Source organism: Candida pseudojiufengensis (assembly GCF_024610245.1).
Source record: "Candida pseudojiufengensis strain CBS 10847 chromosome Unknown scaffold1, whole genome shotgun sequence".
Taxonomy (NCBI): domain Eukaryota; kingdom Fungi; phylum Ascomycota; class Pichiomycetes; order Serinales; family Debaryomycetaceae; genus Lodderomyces; species Lodderomyces pseudojiufengensis.
The window spans coordinates 688,207-705,523 of NW_026261530.1; the positions used below are offsets into that span (position 1 = coordinate 688,207).

The following is a 17,317-nucleotide window of genomic DNA, read 5'->3' on the forward strand; positions in this document are numbered from 1 at the left end:
GTAAGTTAAGAAATATATCAATTATTTGAGTATTATTTGTTATTTGGAGTGATCTCATAAAGGTGATCTATCAAAGGTGGTTAAAAGGTTTAAAATGTTGAAGGTGTTTAATTCTTATATGAAGTTAAGATTCATCTTGAATGAGTTTGAATTCTTTGAAATGTTGTGTTATTTGTTAATACGTTTTAAAATTCTGTTGTATGATTTTGTTAGCGATTTTAGAGTGGTAATTTATGAAGAAAATTGAAAAAAGTTATTTTTGAAGGTCATAATAGGTTATTTCAGGCCTGTAGAGAACAATAAAGCTAGTTTCAAAACCATATCTCTTATATTGACTAAGTTATGAAGCATTCTATTTCACAAATTTTGTTGGTAAACGCTAACAAAATTTGGTGCGTATAACCCCTAACAGCGTACAGCCTACGTGTCGCACTGTACTATTAATTGATAAAAGAGGAGTTCGAATGAAATTGGGGTAATGATGATTGTTACATTATATAAAGATCAAAAGTATCTTTGAAATGATAAATGAAATTATTAACTGTTTCTTTAAGTCAAGTTCAGATTATTATCAACTACTATAATTATTAGATTGATGTTCATTATTTATATTATATATATTAATATTACAAGTGTCAACTGCTGTTATTATAATCATTAGTATTAAAGCAGTGTTATTTATATATTAGAAACTATTATTGTCATTATCGCACGCATCTCTAGTCTGGTTTTCCAACATATTTTTAATGCGAGCTACCAATATTATGAAACATCTGTACTAATTCTACTTTTTTAAATCTCTACTTTCTTAAGAGAATATTGTAATTATAAAGTTGAAAAATTGAAACTAGTGATGTTAACTTATCAGCTTTTTTATTAGATTCAATATATAATTAGCTAAGCGTACTCGGAGTTACTTTATTATTTAATGATAACTAGATATTATAATTTTATATGTAAAGATAAATGTAAGTTGATTGAATAATTTTCAATACCATCGATCAAACTCTAAACTATTAAGTGTTCTTAAAATTCCAACGTCACCTACATCTAGCAATAGGAGACGTTGAAATTTCAAGAACACTTAATTTATGTCATAAATTTCAGAACTGTAATATATGTGAAGTAATTTAGTTTGTCATACTTGATTAATTTACTAAAACTTTTAAGATCACAAGAACAGATTCTTAACTTTTTGATAGATGTTGGAATTTGAAGATCTTCAAACAAATTCATCTTGCAAAGATTTTTGCAATTAAAAGATTCGAAGTGTAGTAAATCACTTGGATCTAATGAGGATGCAGTTAAAGATTGTAAATTATTGCCTCCAATACAATCCCAAATTGATTTGATTTCATTTTTTTTGTAGATGCTAATGAAAAGTTTCTAAATATTGATCCAAATGAATTCCTTTGTTAAATTGATACAAAATTATTATATCTAGTACTCTGTAAGATGTTTACTTCATATGTTGATTGACCTAAATGCAAGTGTGTCTATTAATTGATTGATTTGTTTTACATTCCCAACTATTATCGAAAGTGTGAAATAATACTCTTGAAGAAGCTCTACTAACCTTTTGATTAATTTGTTGTTATCATTTTATTTTAAATTTTGGATATCTTTTTCATGATATCTAAAACAAATACTGTACTTTTTTTTTTGTTTCTCCTCTATATTATTTTATAGTATTAATTAAGTGTTTGAATTTGTACAATTTTAAACAATTTTTTTACCACACTTTTTCTACAATCAACTAACAACTTCATTGGATCAATTCTATGATCATTCTTTAAAATGGTTGATCAGGTTAGGCCTAAAAGATCATTAAGACAAGCAAAACAAATTAATTATAAAGAATTATCATCAGATAATATATATGCAGACGATGATTATACATCATTACCAAGAACTAAAAAAGCACATATACAGATAATTGACAGCAGTCAAACTCAAACCAAAATAGATTCAGAAGTAAATTTTCATAGTTCTGAAGAATTAGAAGAAATTGAAATTGATTCTTTAAAAAAAGCGGCAGTTAACAATAATAATATCATGCAACCCTCGAATTATACATATTTAAAAAAAGATGATGAAAATGAAGATCATGTAATACCTGATAGTCAAGAAAATATTGAAGAAATTACTAGAAGTACATATTTGAAAAAAGATGATGAATATGAAGCAGATATTATTCCTGATAGTCAAGAACATATTGAAGAAATTACAATAGATTTATTAAAAAGTAAAAACATGATACAAAATGATAGAGTTAATAGAGGTGATGAAAATAAAGGTAATGGTGGAGTTAAAGAATCTAATTCAATTTTAGTAGATGATGTAGATATGGAAGAAGATCCATCATCAAATAGAGTAGAAAGTATTGAAGAAATTAAAATCAACTTTTCAAATACTACAAATATGTTAAAAATTGATAGAGTTAATGGTATTGATAATGATAAAATTTTTAGTGCTGTTAATAATCAAAAACCTGAAGAAGAAATAAATAATGATATACAAATATTTAATAATAGTTTTGGAGATGCAGAAGCTAGTACAGCAACAAGAGTATTACGTCAAAGAACTAGAGTTAATTACAATTTAGATGAAGACGACGCAGCATGCTGTAATAGCTCACAAGACTATGCTGAAAAAACTGCAGGAAATAATTCATTAGATTCAGAAGAGGAATTTGAAAGTGATGAAGCGGATGATTCAACGGATGAAGATAATTCTAGTAAAACTATTGGAGGTGTTTCATCTGGTGGTGGTGGGTCAAATGTTAGAGGTATTTTAACTGGAGGTGGTGATGTTTCTTTTACTGCTATTCCATCTAATGCTGCTATTCCATCTAATGCTGCTATTCCATCTAATGCTGCTATTCCATCTAATGCTGCTATTCCATCTAATGCTGCAAATAGAGAAGAGGGAAATGAAGAGCAAGAAGAAGAGAGATTAAAAGAGCTTTATACTTTTGCCTATCTGAAACAAGAATTATTAGAAAAAGGGTATAAATTTCTTTACCAACTAGGATTCATGGAGGAAGAAAATCAACTTAAAGAAGGAAGATTTGATGATTCTGAAATAGATCACATCAAAAAAGCTGCTCTAAAAGCGGCACGAATTGATACTGACTTTTTTTTACAAATGGCAGCAGATTTAAAGAGACCCCCCCAAATTATTATGAGCAACTGGACAAGAACAAGGAACAAATTCCCTCCAGCACAATACAAAAAATTGAAATTTGCAAAAGATCATCCAAAAAATAAATCAAAAAATAAATCAAAAAATAAATCAAAAAATAAATCAAAAAATAAATCAAAAACTAAATCAAAAAATAAAGCCATACCTAGTTTTCCTATGGAAAAAGATATCGAATTACTTCGTGTTTTAATCACGTTTTGCAAACAAACTGGAACACAATTCCCCCCTGCTTCCATTTCTGGTGCTTTTTGTTACGCTGCAGGTTCAGCGTCAAATCCTAACTCCTATGTGGTTTTTTCACAACGTTTAGGTGAAATGAAAAAGATGACTATTTCAGATGCTATAAGTTATTTACAAGATTGTGAAAAAGGCAATAATAATGTGAACATAGCTTGCTATATGAAACAAAAATACAATTATAAAACAGCGGATAATCAATATACTGATGTTGAATTGGATTTTTTCCGCAGGGGCATGTACACTGAGCAAGATTATAGAGATATGGGATATGAAAATTATTTTTTTTATTTGGGGTTTAAACAACACCCTCAAACTTTCAGAAATGGAAATTATGAAGCTTGGGAGTTAAAAAAGATTTCAGATGCGGGCAAAAAAGAGCATGAGTCATCAGTGGATGTATTTAAAGATGTTGCTAAGGAACTAAAAAGAGTACCAGGTGCTATTGTCACAAAATATTGGAATATGAGACAAGAAGATTCTCTGTTACCAGCCATTGTCAGGAGACAAGATTTGGATCATGTCAATACCAAAGCACAAGATATACATTTACTTCGAGCTATACTTACATACTGTTTTCATAACAAAATAAAGCTCCCACCTACAGGTATAGAAGATGAATTTTTTTATGCTTTGAGCTTGGTGGGTAATAAATGTGATGTCACTTTGTCCGCGAGATACTACCATAAAATTAAAGACCAACCAATTGAAATATTCAATCTTATTTTTGATGAAGAGTTTGAAGGGAATGTCCATGATTATGGAGTTCATATTAAAAAGGAAAAAAAAAAAGAAAAAAAAAATGCTAAATCTGAAGCTTGAATAATTTTTTTGGGTACGCTTAATAAAATTTTGCTCATGGTTTAATGATTTTCAATTTCAAGTTAATAATTACTGAATTTTTAATTTCTTGGTGCTTTGCTGGTCTTGGTGTCTTTATTTTTTTTCTTTGCTTGTTAGTGTTTATACATAATTAACCATAATCAACCATAATTTTTGTACTTCTTTTGTCTCTTTGGAATCTGTTTAGAAATTATAGGGAAAGAGAAACGTTTGATTTTGTACATTCATTATATGTAATTTACTATAATTTATTTAGTTTTGGATTTCTTATTTCTTCTTTCTTCAGTGTTTGCATCATTTTTGATCTCTTGTAATGGGATTCTTCTTTTGATTCCAATTTTATCATCGGATTCGCCGTCAGAATTACTGTCAATTTCAATGCTTTCTGAACCACTCGAAGTTTCAATAAACATCATACTAATGTATAATGGATTAAGTTTTATTTTATAAACTTCAGAATCATCACATTCCATAAATGACTCCTCTTCATCAATAAGCAATTTCTCAAATTGAGCTGTTAAATCATCCAATTGTGTAACATTATCAGTATCTACTTTATTATCTTCAGCTTCTTTGCGTCGAATTATTTGCAAATCTTCCTCTTCATCTTCATCAACCACAATTTCCTCTTCAACTAAAGCTTCCTCTTGAACCGAATTACCAAAAGCACCAGTTCCAACATTAATTTCAGTATTTGTAAAATTATTTACACCCATATTTGTAATCAAATCCAGAAGCTCCTTCGACTTTTGAGACAAAATATTTTTAATTGATGAAATATCCACTGAGTCCGAAAATGACTCCTTTATCGACGACATAACTGAATCCCAACTCGCACCAGCACGAATTTGGGTATATACATCAATCATGTCTTGAATTTCAAAATCATGATTATTAGATATAAAATTATCATTACTTGCATTGAGACTCATAGTACAAGTCAAGCAAAGATGTGTGCCAATATGTTTGAATTTTGACTCTAGTCGGATGACGTTATTCACATATTCTCGATCGATGAAGATATAATCAAGTCTACGGGATGTAGCAGCTCCAATATTTGATACTAAAACTCCATCCTTGTCAATAATTCGTTGTAGATCACAACAATTATATTTCTCCAACATACGATCCAATGCATCTATGTGTGTTGATTTTAATCTTGATTTGAATAATGTATCATTTGCACCCCTGATCATATTGAGATCACCAACAAATATGTATTTTAATTCAAATTTCTTGTTCCTTTTTCGAGTGGTTGTATAATCATCTAATGCTTTCCTCAATGCCTTTAATATTTCTATCTGTTTTCCTATTTTGCCATAAATATTGATCAAGATAAACTTCATACTTTCAGTCTTGAATTCCACATCGTAAACATAATCTTTGTATTCGGCTGGAAGACGCTTGTTGATTTCCCCGTGTTCACTCACATATTTAGTCCAGGCCTTACGCACAAAAGTAACTACCTGAGATTCTAAACTTGATCTATAAGACTCAAAGTCATCTATATTTGAAATGGGGTTAGTATGTGGTAACCAAAGTTCTTGAAAAGCCAAGATGGTTGTTTCACCATCTATCAAATGATTGATTGTATCTTGTTTATTACGATTATTAATGTTTTGACTGACGATTTTGAATGAACTACCATTTGATTTTGTGGAACTTTTACGTTCATAGAAATAATTTGGCTTTGGCATTTTTTCCGTAAATGTTCCTTTTGAGTCAATAGAATGTTCGAATTTTTGATTCTCATATATCTTTAATTTTTTAACAACCCACTCTTTCATTTCATTACTTGCATTATTTGAATTCAAGATGGTCGATAAACACAACAAGCCAAACCATGTGATCCTTTTCTTGAATGCCAATTTTTCTTGGAGAATCCCTTTACATATGCTTTTATGTTCATTGGAATTTATATATTTTTGAGTACAGTATGGTGTTTTACAGTTTGGACACTTATATAGTTTCATCATGGTGCACTCATTTAGATGAGATTTTAATTTATTATGATTGTCAATATCTTTTTTACAAAACCAACAGCAGTACTTTATTGTGCTATAATCCAGAGTTAAATAATGATTTTGTTGTGAAGATTGATTCAAATTATGATCTTTCCTTAAATGAGACAAATGGCTATCGGGACAGTCAATCCAATTTTCTAAACCTTGTTTGAGACAAAGTTCACAAAGAACACCTGGAGTTTTTAAAATGCTTTTGCTCAAAGCATCCTTTAAAGTTATGTTATTAAGAAGTGGATCAAATAATTCATTTAATTTTTCAATATCAAAAATATAGTTCAACATACACACAGGACTTTTGAACAAATGGAGGATCACACCAAATTGTCCTGAGAATGACAACTTACAATTTGCACATTTATTCGAATCTCCATTTTCATCATTCATGTGAGGATTATTAATTTCTGTGGGTTTTGACATTTTTGGAATTTTGAATTTATCAATAAATTGTTGAAATATATCAAAATTGATTAAATTTAAAGGCGATTCAAAAGTAGTATTAGCATCTTTGTATTTATCATTGAAAACATCATAATTGTTTTTTGAGTTACGGATTCGTATGCAATCAATTGTTTTCAAATGCAGATAATGGGAATGGAGTAAGTGTTCGTCTCCGCAGTGCTCACATACAATTAATAAATGTGATTCACGAAAATGATTTTTATAATCCCATTCGTCGCCAAAGGACTTGCCACAAACTTCTTTCAATTTCATCATATGTTGACATGTATAAACTTCTTGTTGTATTACAGCAGGCGGGATGTCCTTTATAGGACCCAATTTTTTATGATCAAGGATTTTTCTTTCCAATTCACTTTTATTTAATGGTCGTTTTTTTAAATTTTTATGATGCAGCTTTTCGTGTGTTTCGTAACTAGCTTGATCTTTAAAATTCGTGTTACAAATTCGACAAGTATAAATTTTAGCTTCAGGATCATATACGGGTGGAACCATATGGTTGAGTTGGTGGTAAGATTTGATGTGTCTTAATAACATTGCCGGAGATTTAAACATTGACCCACATATATAACATATTACGTATTCCATGAAAACTAATATGGATATCTTGTGTGATGAGGAACTTTCATTTGTGGTGTTGCACATTTTCGAGTGTTTGGTTTTTGATGGTACAGATTAGATCAGATTTTAAGTTTGAAATTTTGAATTGTTATTGTAATTGTGATGTGATTGTGAATGTGTTTGTTAATGCATTTGTAGTTTCAAATTAAATTATGTTGATAAACTATATTGTTAAGTTTAAGTAGTTGATAAGTTTATACTTAATGTGTAGATGAAATTCATATTTTTGTTGGATTAATTTGCAACACTTTTAATCTGTGGTAGCGTATAACCTGTATTTTATTTTTATCTGGTTATCTGTAACAAAGCATCACCAAATCTACCTAAATCATGAAAAATCATTGAAAATGAATTCAAATTATCAGGAAATTTCAACATTATCAATCAAGCAAATATCCCACGATCCAAATTCACGTCGGTTTGGTTAATTTTGTAAACATTTGCACGCGTTGTATCACTTCATTAATATTAAAATAAATGCATCGGATGAAACAATATAATGAGAGAGAGCATGGGAGACAAGTTTAGCTCTTTAGCCATAAAAGAAGGATAAATTATCATCATACTTTGAATACTGATTAGTGACAAATAAGCTCGGAATTTGATTAGAAAATGATTGACAAATTGAACTTTCAGAGCCAAAACAATTAACAACAAAAACACCATTAGATATTTCATGCGGTATATATTAAATGAGTTTGTACAAGCCAAGAGTAATTGGATAAAAGAGAAATTACTTTGAGAAGATTTACACCTGATTAGAATCAATCAAGGTGTTGGTTAAATTGGCGAAAAAGATATGGTTTTTTGCTGATCCTCAAATAATACTATAGAAAGAACAGGAACTACTTTAGGTAGAGTTGCAACTTTTGCAAATGGAGGACCAATGGATGGAGGTGATAATTTAATTGGTAAAGTATTAACTAATTTGGGTAATTTAAGAGATAGACGTAAAAGTCGAGCAAGTTCAAATGATGAAGGTCATAATTATTTTAGAAGTAATCATGATAATAGAGAAAATGAAAGCATCTTCTAAATGCATATTTATTCATTTCATAAATAATTTTTTCTATTTGATGTACGTATAAATCTTTTTACTTGCCATTCTATATCAGCATCTTTATTATCAGGTAAACCTAATTTAATTTCATATAATTTCATTTCAAATCTGGGACCAATTTCACTAATTTCTATTCCATCTTTTGTTTTAACATATATATGATGTCTTATACTTATATAATCACCATTATTTATAAAACTTATAACTCTTGAATTATTTTTTTTTACACCTGGTGGAAATAAATGTTCTAAAATTTTAACAACTGTTTTAACTAATTTAATATTAAAGTTTTCAAATATTGAATGAGGATAAGCTTCAATTATGTTACCTAGATTTGGTAAATCATGTCTTAATTTAACATTATGTTATGTAAAAATTGCAGTTGGACCATGTGGAAAATGACTTTTTGTTATTGATGTTCGAACACCTCTATGTTCATGTAATATTATTAAATCCGATATTGAAGCTCTTGATTAAGTTTTAACCAAATCATTTATAATATAATTACCACGATTTAATTTTAAACTATTTGGAAACTTTAAATTTATTTCTTTTTTTGAAAATTGTAATAATTTAACACTTGGATTTCTTGATGTAATTATTAATATTTTTGGATCATTTATTCCTGATAATGCACTATATTCATCATCTATTTCAAATTCATCTTGAATACTTTGATCATATAAAAAGTCTTTTTGTAGATTTTCATCTTCTGCTACTTCTTTTGATAATGGTTTTCCTGATGCTAAAGCTGAATCTAATTGTTGTCGTTTTTCAATAAGACTAGGGCTTTTCTTTATAGGTGATTCTCTACTATCCTTTGCTTGATTTCTAAACATAGTTGTTTGTTTGTATTCGTGGTGCTAAAATATGGTGCTAAAATATTTAGTATTGATTTTGTGAGGATTACTATTCATTTATGCCCGGCAATTCACATCTAGTAATTTATTTGGCTCCAACAGTGTGTTCACCAACTGTCTAGTCTAAAACAGTAACTATGCATTGATTTTAAAGGTCGTTTATGCCTAACAACACTTCTAAGCTAGTTTTACACCTTATACCAATATCTTCTCAAATTCATCTTTATTCTCTAACTCATCTTGTTGATTAACTCTTTCCAAGACTTCCTTTTTAGAACCCTCTTGAATATATCCATCAATAATTAATTCATCTAATACATGATAAACTTCATCAAATCCAAAAGTTATATCTAGTTCACAAATATTACCATATAAATCCATGTATAATTTCTGATCCAATTAATTCATTCTCTTGATAATTTATAACTATTGTGAAAAATGATGATGCATATCTTCTATATATATCATTTTTAAATCTTCATATTTTAAAACATTACACATTTTGGCTCTTCTTAATAATATTATTGTTGATAATTCTCTAAGTATTTAGGATTTTCCTCTTTGTGGTAATGTTTGGTACCATTTTGATAATCTTGTTTTACCTTATCTTGACATAAGAAATAGAAATTGTATTGCCATTTTGAATATTTTGTAATACTGTGGATCTTGTTAAAACAATTTGGAAAGGTTTAAAGATAATTTTAAAGATGTTCTGATGTCAAACTATCCAAAATAATCAAGATATTCAAAATTTCGTGTTCGTTACAAATTTAAACAACAAAAGTCCAATATTGGTAGCGATCTGATAGTCCTATCATATTTACATTACTATTGACATAAAGAATTGATATACAAAGTCTAAATTACAAAGTTCTGAAGTTTATCCTTCAAACAATTTCAAAAAAATGTTTCGTATAGCTAAATTGGTTGCTTTAGCTTCATCTTCTGCGTCACAAACACATTTATTTTCCAAATAAATTTTTTGAATTTTGAGGACATGCTGAAAAAGGTGGATGATAATATCCTAATCTACTTGATTAAACCAATGAAAATCTTCTTTTTTTTAAACTTAGCATAAGACTAGTTGTATTGATTGGTGCGTCACCCCATCTTCCATAATAGAATCCCTTTTGAATCTAAAAATTTGAAAAATACTTCATAAATTTCATGATTATTGAAAATATCTAAGTTTGCAATCTCAAAATTTGACCAGAAATGACATAAACTATACCAGTCGTAGTCATTAGGTGAATCAGGTAACAAATTTGGGTTTATGTTTCATAATTTGACAGATTCCAACACATTTGCACATAAACTTAGTATAGTCTCGGGTTATTCATATAAAGAAATAACATATCCATATTTTTTATCATTGTGTTTCATCATTTTGAAAAGATCTTCACTTATGTCACACGTTAATTTTATATTTGGTTCAATTCTCCAATAATACTGATATTGTCTCACCATTGGATGTTTATAAAAAAATCCAGTAAAATATCGACACATATGTCTATAACTTTCCAAATTTCCATAAGGTACATCTGCAAAATTCTCTCTTATTTTTTGAGCTAAATTTTAATTAATATGTGAGGGATATGACCAATGCTCAGTGGGAATGATTTCAAAATTAATTTTACCATTTGTTATACAAGAACTGACCAAGTATATAAATTCATCTGTAAATGGTTCATCATTCAAAAAAGTATAATCGTAATTGAACTTGTTAAATCTATCTTGAACGATTTGAATTGTTTGTAAAACTTCATACATGTCTAGGTTACCACATAACATTAAAAACGTAGCATTTTCTCTTGGATAACTCACTGATGCTTTTTCAGTGCAAATATTTGAACTTTGACGATCTGGGTGGTGAATTGATAGATAATTTTTGAACTCTATATCATTTTCATGTATATAAAATTTGTGAATTGAAACTTGAATTATTCTTGGAATTTAGTATGATGTTGCTGTTACTGTTGAATAATATCTTGATGTAAATTCCAAATAATAAACACAACAAATAACCAATGATCCCTTCCTCTAGATATCATGAAATTGACTCAAAGCATTCAACTATGAAACATATGATGTTTTAGGTTGTTGTGATCCTATTTTTTTCTTCTTCTATACAGGTTCGATCTTATAATTATTGTATTGTACGAAAAATATAAAAGAACGATTGTATGCATCTGATTTTGAAATCGAAAACTGTTAAATTGATTCACCTTAGGATCTATCCGTTATATTCTCTCCTGTTGATACTGGAGGGAATCTTGATGATATAGATGTTCGTTAGTTAATCTAGTCACCAATCAGATAGTAGATTTCGCCATCTCTATATTAAATACCAACACACAGTGCGATACTGCATATTGTATTTCTATATGGGTCCGTGTTACATTACTGTAACCCGGATATAAGCTACTCTCTTCTTGACATCTATATTTGGATTACATGCGGTTCAATGCTATATACACTCCCAGTGTATTACATCTCAACAAAAACAAATTGCGCTTTTGATACTCACGTACACAAATTAAAACTTTAGATGAGGCATAGATTTATTTACGGGAAAACAAATAATTCCGAAGTCCATAAGTATGAACACAAAAATACAAAAATAAGAAACAATCATACATTACGAGAAAAGTCAATATATAGGGAGTACTTATGTAATTTCCATTTGGGATCTAGTGTGGAGGGAGGATGAGACAGACATAATAGAATATCATTTCATAATCTATCTTGTGTAACTGATTCTCATCAATCGATTAATCTTCTACAAATTACAATTTCGATAAAAACGGGTAGAGTTCAATAAATTTGTTAATAGTTTGGTTGCAAAGTTCTAAAGTGCGAACCTCTTTAAGTGAATTAATATTGGTTCAAATCAAACAAGAGTGGTCTAGTTTGAATTGGGCAAGTCTGAATCTATTCCGTGAAGAAAATATTGAAAAATAATTGAATTTTAAGAGTTTTAATTTTTTTTTATTTTTCTTCATTTTTTTCGATATACTTTGGCTCAAAATTGATCAATTTTTGCAAATTTTTTGATGTAATTGTTTGAGATTTTTCTCTCCTCGGCTACCAAATTTCATAAACATCCGTACTAATTCCTTTTTAGAAAATTCCGCTCTACTTAGGTACTGTTTTAAATCGCTCTCAGCGAACCAAAAAATGTACTGGATGACGAGTTGAATTTAGCTTCTCACGCAATAAAATGCTTTTCCTGTAGACTGTTATCGATCAGTCCTAGTTCCTAAAATCAACTGGCTATAACTAACAGATTATTTTCAATTTTTCAATCAGTCATGTATTCAAAAAAATAATTAATACGGATAGTGCACTATTATGTTTCTCCTTCAGTAATCACAATATTTCGGACTCGATACAAATTTAATATCCTTAGAATTTAAAATTAAGAACTCGTTATAGTAAAAAGTTGCATAAATTACTATTCTTCTTCTTGTTTACGTAAACACATATTTTTGTATAAAATATTAATATTTGAACTCAGTTTTATCCCAAATACAGAGAAAGCTCTAATAAACAAGAAAGCTTTAATAAACAATTAATATTGAAAAAAAAAAACCGTAAAAGAAATCGTTTCTGAAGTTGAAATTTATTATTTAAATTGAGACAACTCACACTAGCGTGGCGTGAAAATCCGATAAAATTTTCCCAATTTTCCGATTTTTGCGCGTTTTTGGATTTTGGAAAAATTGAAAATTTCATTCCCTTTTAGGAAATAGTTCACATTGAAAAATTTGTTAAAATTGTTAAGTCTTTTTCATTTATTTTTCGTTAAGACTAATCTTAAAATTTAACAAATTTACATTAATTATACAACAATTTTAAAATATATTAAACAGTTATTCTCTATCTAGAACTTGTCTTGAGTTTTTCTGATCCGTCTGCCCTTTCTATCCACTGCTGTAATCGCTGAAGCGTATGACAACGATCTCTTTTCCATTCAAGCAAACAATGTCTTTTCCTTTCACAGCTTTAATCATACTCCTCCATTTAAAATAGTTCTTATTGGGTCAGGTTGATCATTGGGAGCTGATGCTAACTATTCGTGTCTATCAGAGCTACTCAAAACCGAATCATCATCATCATCATTATCACTGATATTATAATAACCATTCTCCAGACATTCCATCCCATCCCATCCGTACTTCAAACATCCCATGTCTCGGTTTCTGGTCCTAAAGCCAAAGCATCAATAGCAAATACCTACATCAGTGTGTAATTGAACTGTTGTTCCATGATTGAGCTGTTTTTTGGTGAAGAAAAGTTGTTTACTTTTTTTTGTTTACGTTTTGAAAAAAATAAAAATAATTTTAACAAAAAAATTGGGCTACCATATAAAATTGGTTGTGGGCAAAAGTTTCCCTTTTGGGAACTGAGTATTCAAAATTCTCGAAAATTAAAAACTTTTTGCGCAAAAAATTAAATTTTTTTTATCTGATTTACACTCCACGCCTCACACTATATTAGTGTATTGAAGTGATTAATTCTAGACCGCTTCAAATCGATCAAATAGTACAATTTGCATACAATATGATATAAAAGTTAGCCGTTTTTTTCTTTTTTTTTTTTGGTTCAATTGCTAATTACAATAAAAATGCATGATTGATTCCAATTTAGATCTTTAACTAGGCCTAAATATGAGTCTATCAACTGTTAGGAATGTTTCAGTTTGTTCTATAAATTCATTTACATGATGTCATACTGATTTGAATACACCCAAAAAGTTGGTTTCAAATTAAAATAATACGTCAAATTTCAAGTCCTTCTATACTTTTTTCCTCGTATTATGATAACATTTTTTTATGTTACGATACTTATACGGTGATAATATATATCAGTTTTAAATCCTTTTATACAAAAGATTGAGTTCATTTTATAAATGTTTGATTTCTTGGATTGAAAAGAATCATCTCAAATAAATTTCACTTTCTTTTGACGAGTTATTTGGATCGAAAGTTCCCATTTATTAATGACATTAATTTAGATGAATCTTATAACCAAAGTTAGATTATCTTTTAGACAACAACCCCATACAACATCGTATCAAAATTTAGACTATACTCAAACTATAGAAGAAAATGTTAAAAATGATATAGAACCATTTTACAAATCAAAATCACATTCTCCAACTCCAACAAAGGAAACATCTATCAATCCAGCAATTACACTTAAAAATAATAACGGAAATTATCATCATTCAAGAAATTCATCTATAACTTTTCCAGGTGGTGAAATTCCAGAAGATTTTGGTTTACCACCTATAAATAAATTAAATGATGTACAATATTTACAAAGATTTGAAGTTATACGATATCTAGATGCTTTTAATATTTTTTATGATAATAAAACAAATGAAAACGAATTAAGGAATATTTTAAGAGAAAATTTGAAGTTGAAAAAGAAAAGCTTCTTAGGATTTTAATAGTTATGAAGTACTCAAACTTAGAAGTATGATATGTAATGAATTTATGAAGTTAATGATAATGGTTGAAATGAAACACCAAAAGCCTTATGTATTAGGTATAGTAGAATGTAATGTTTATGTACTAGAAGTCAGTTCTTATTCATCTTGCTCTATAACGTATCCCCAGTCTTGTATATTATCTACGGTCAAGATTCTACGTGCTTTATTCTATCAAGTCATTACAAGCACTAAGCATTGATATTATCGTATACTTATTTAATATCTTACATACTAAAAAAAAGATAAACTTAAATCAAAACAATTGAAAGAAAAAAAAATTATCTTGATAATCAAGTGTTCACTAATTTACAACCACTATATATAATCATCATCATATCAATTAATCTGTTTTTACGTAGTTAATACACCGTCTAAGCTAAACAATCATATATATAACGAAATTAGTATTCAACAGTACTATTAATAACATTGAAATATTCAACATATTAGCCGAAGGAATCTCATTATCATCAAACAATTTCAATTCATAAATTGACGAATACAAGAAGCAACAGTTTTATTATCAATTAAATAACATTTTACATAGCACCCCAACCCTCAATAAATGGCTCAATAAAATACTTTTACAAATGTCACTCATCAAAAATACTACACGATCCATAAGTGCATTATTTTCTACATTATATTTGGTATTAATAATCTTAACAATACCACTAGCGTTTGATGTTGGTGGTGTTAATTGTGGATTGGCATTTTCATTGACAACAATGGTTATTTATTTCATATTAACAACAATAAGATTAATTGCAAGAAGAACAAGATATTTTAAATGGATATCAATGATTTATTATAGTCAACATTTTTTTATACCTAGTATTTTAACTTATTTTTTAAGTTATTATAATACAAATGTTATATCAAATTCTAAATATAATCCAGTTGAAATTTGGAAATTTTTATTAATTAATGCTACTCCTATTTTTACAATATTAGAAGGGTTTTGTTCATTATTATTGATTCAAGCTATTGGACAAACAATTAGTTGGTTAACAATCTATAGATCAGATTCTTGGTTAATTATATCTTTAATTGGAAGTGCTTTAGTTGATACAGGTGCATTTTATTTTTTATACAGAATTTATGTATTTCCATTTACAATTGATATGGTAAGTGCTTCATTATTAGGTTCCTTATTAACAATGACAATTGGATTATGTTTATTTGGTATTGTTAGTGGTAAAGGTTCCATGATTGAATCTTCATTATTATTTGCATATATTGTTAGATGTATTTATGAAACTTTCCCAATATTATCAGAAGGTGCATCAGCTGCATTAACAAATTTACTTACACAAGCAACTCAAAATGTGCGTAAAGAAATTCCAAAGATTCCACCATCTATTTTAAATCCCATTTCAGAAGTTGTTCCATTTTTAGCATCAACATTACCTTTATCATTCAAAGGAGTTTGGGAATTTTTGGTTATGGCTATTCATAATTTAACATTACCATTATTATTAAATTTGGCTTATAGAATAGGAGTATTCTATGCAGCAACGAAAATTATACCTTCATTATATCAATCAGTATCATATCCTACTGTTACTCCACCTAAAACTCCACAACCAAGATCAAGACAAACTTCAAGTTCAGCAATAAGTGAAATGATTAATAATGAAAATGAAAATGAAGATCAAAATCTACTAAAAGATGAAAGAGTACCTTTAAAATCAAGAAAATCATTTCATTTAAAACCTCCACATCATCAACCACCATCTGCTATCATACGGCTCATTTATGCTTATTCTCCATGTTTAATAATAGCAGTATATTCTCATTTGATGCTATCATACATTGGTGAGTTAGGTACAGAACTACAAATTTGGCCACTTTGGGGTGTTTCTCAAAATACTTTAATTGTTCATCCTTGGAAATTTTGGAATTGGGTGAATATGGTGACTACTTTAGTTTTATATGTTGCAGAATTACTGAACAATGATAGTTCATCTGGTGGAGGTAATAGTTTAACAAGTCATTGGAAAGTAGAGTAAGAAGTTTAAATAATTTAATAAAAAATTCATTTTATTTTGCGAGATCATATTGAATTCAGAAATTTTGCAACTCTCATCAAGAAATATATTTTATATATATATCAGAGCTTGACTCTATGTTTGCTTGGATGTTTCATCATATTCAAAATCTAGCACTAATTTTCTATATACAATCACAAACTTGGCACCTTTGACAGTACATAATCTCTAAAAAGATTCAAGTTTAAAAATAAGTAAAAAGGACACCCATAAAACAAGAGTAAGCTCCATTGAGTTAGTCTAACGACCAATTATCATGACTATCGTTTAGGACACCAAGTCCCATTGTCAAATCATAAAATGAATTTCCCGAGGGAAACACATTTGAAACATCCAACAAGGAATTAAAAAAACCAAGTTGGGAATTGAACACCTTATCTTCTAATGTTGAATCCATCTCAAAACAATTCAGATCCCAAAGAATGTAACAAATTGCCCGAAGGCCATAAACATGCCCGAAGGCG

At 28.8% G+C, this 17,317-nt stretch overlaps 6 protein-coding genes across 6 annotated transcripts; 4 read left to right on the top strand and 2 right to left on the bottom strand. All coding sequences in view use genetic code 12, as the record gives it.

Moving 5' to 3' along the window:
* Nucleotides 1-1,797: 1,797 nt before the first annotated feature.
* Nucleotides 1,798-4,263, top strand: KGF55_003424 (uncharacterized protein; the record flags this gene model as incomplete). The annotated part of the gene is made up of 1 exon (XM_051758216.1): nt 1,798-4,263. One exon carries the CDS (start codon nt 1,798-1,800, stop codon nt 4,261-4,263), a length of 2,466 nt encoding a protein of 821 aa, XP_051613796.1.
* Nucleotides 4,264-4,532: 269 nt separating this feature from the next.
* On the bottom strand, nt 4,533-7,259 carry KGF55_003425 (uncharacterized protein; the record flags this gene model as incomplete). Its single annotated transcript, XM_051758217.1, has 1 exon — nt 4,533-7,259. One exon carries the CDS (start codon nt 7,257-7,259, stop codon nt 4,533-4,535), a length of 2,727 nt encoding a protein of 908 aa, XP_051613797.1.
* A 473-nt stretch (nt 7,260-7,732) lies between these two features.
* On the top strand, nt 7,733-8,421 carry KGF55_003426 (uncharacterized protein; the record flags this gene model as incomplete). The annotated part of the gene is made up of 2 exons (XM_051758218.1): nt 7,733-7,808; nt 8,219-8,421. 2 exons carry the CDS (start codon nt 7,733-7,735, stop codon nt 8,419-8,421), a joined length of 279 nt encoding a protein of 92 aa, XP_051613798.1.
* A 497-nt stretch (nt 8,422-8,918) lies between these two features.
* KGF55_003427 (uncharacterized protein) lies at nt 8,919-9,686 on the bottom strand (the record flags this gene model as incomplete). Its single annotated transcript, XM_051758220.1, has 2 exons — nt 8,919-9,308; nt 9,507-9,686. The coding sequence occupies 2 exons, from the start codon at nt 9,684-9,686 to the stop codon at nt 8,919-8,921; spliced, it is 570 nt and encodes a 189-aa protein (XP_051613799.1).
* A 4,636-nt stretch (nt 9,687-14,322) lies between these two features.
* Nucleotides 14,323-14,760, top strand: KGF55_003428 (uncharacterized protein; the record flags this gene model as incomplete). Its single annotated transcript, XM_051758221.1, has 1 exon — nt 14,323-14,760. One exon carries the CDS (start codon nt 14,323-14,325, stop codon nt 14,758-14,760), a length of 438 nt encoding a protein of 145 aa, XP_051613800.1.
* A 632-nt stretch (nt 14,761-15,392) lies between these two features.
* On the top strand, nt 15,393-16,814 carry KGF55_003429 (uncharacterized protein; the record flags this gene model as incomplete). The annotated part of the gene is made up of 1 exon (XM_051758222.1): nt 15,393-16,814. The coding sequence occupies one exon, from the start codon at nt 15,393-15,395 to the stop codon at nt 16,812-16,814; it is 1,422 nt and encodes a 473-aa protein (XP_051613801.1).
* Nucleotides 16,815-17,317: the final 503 nt, after the last annotated feature.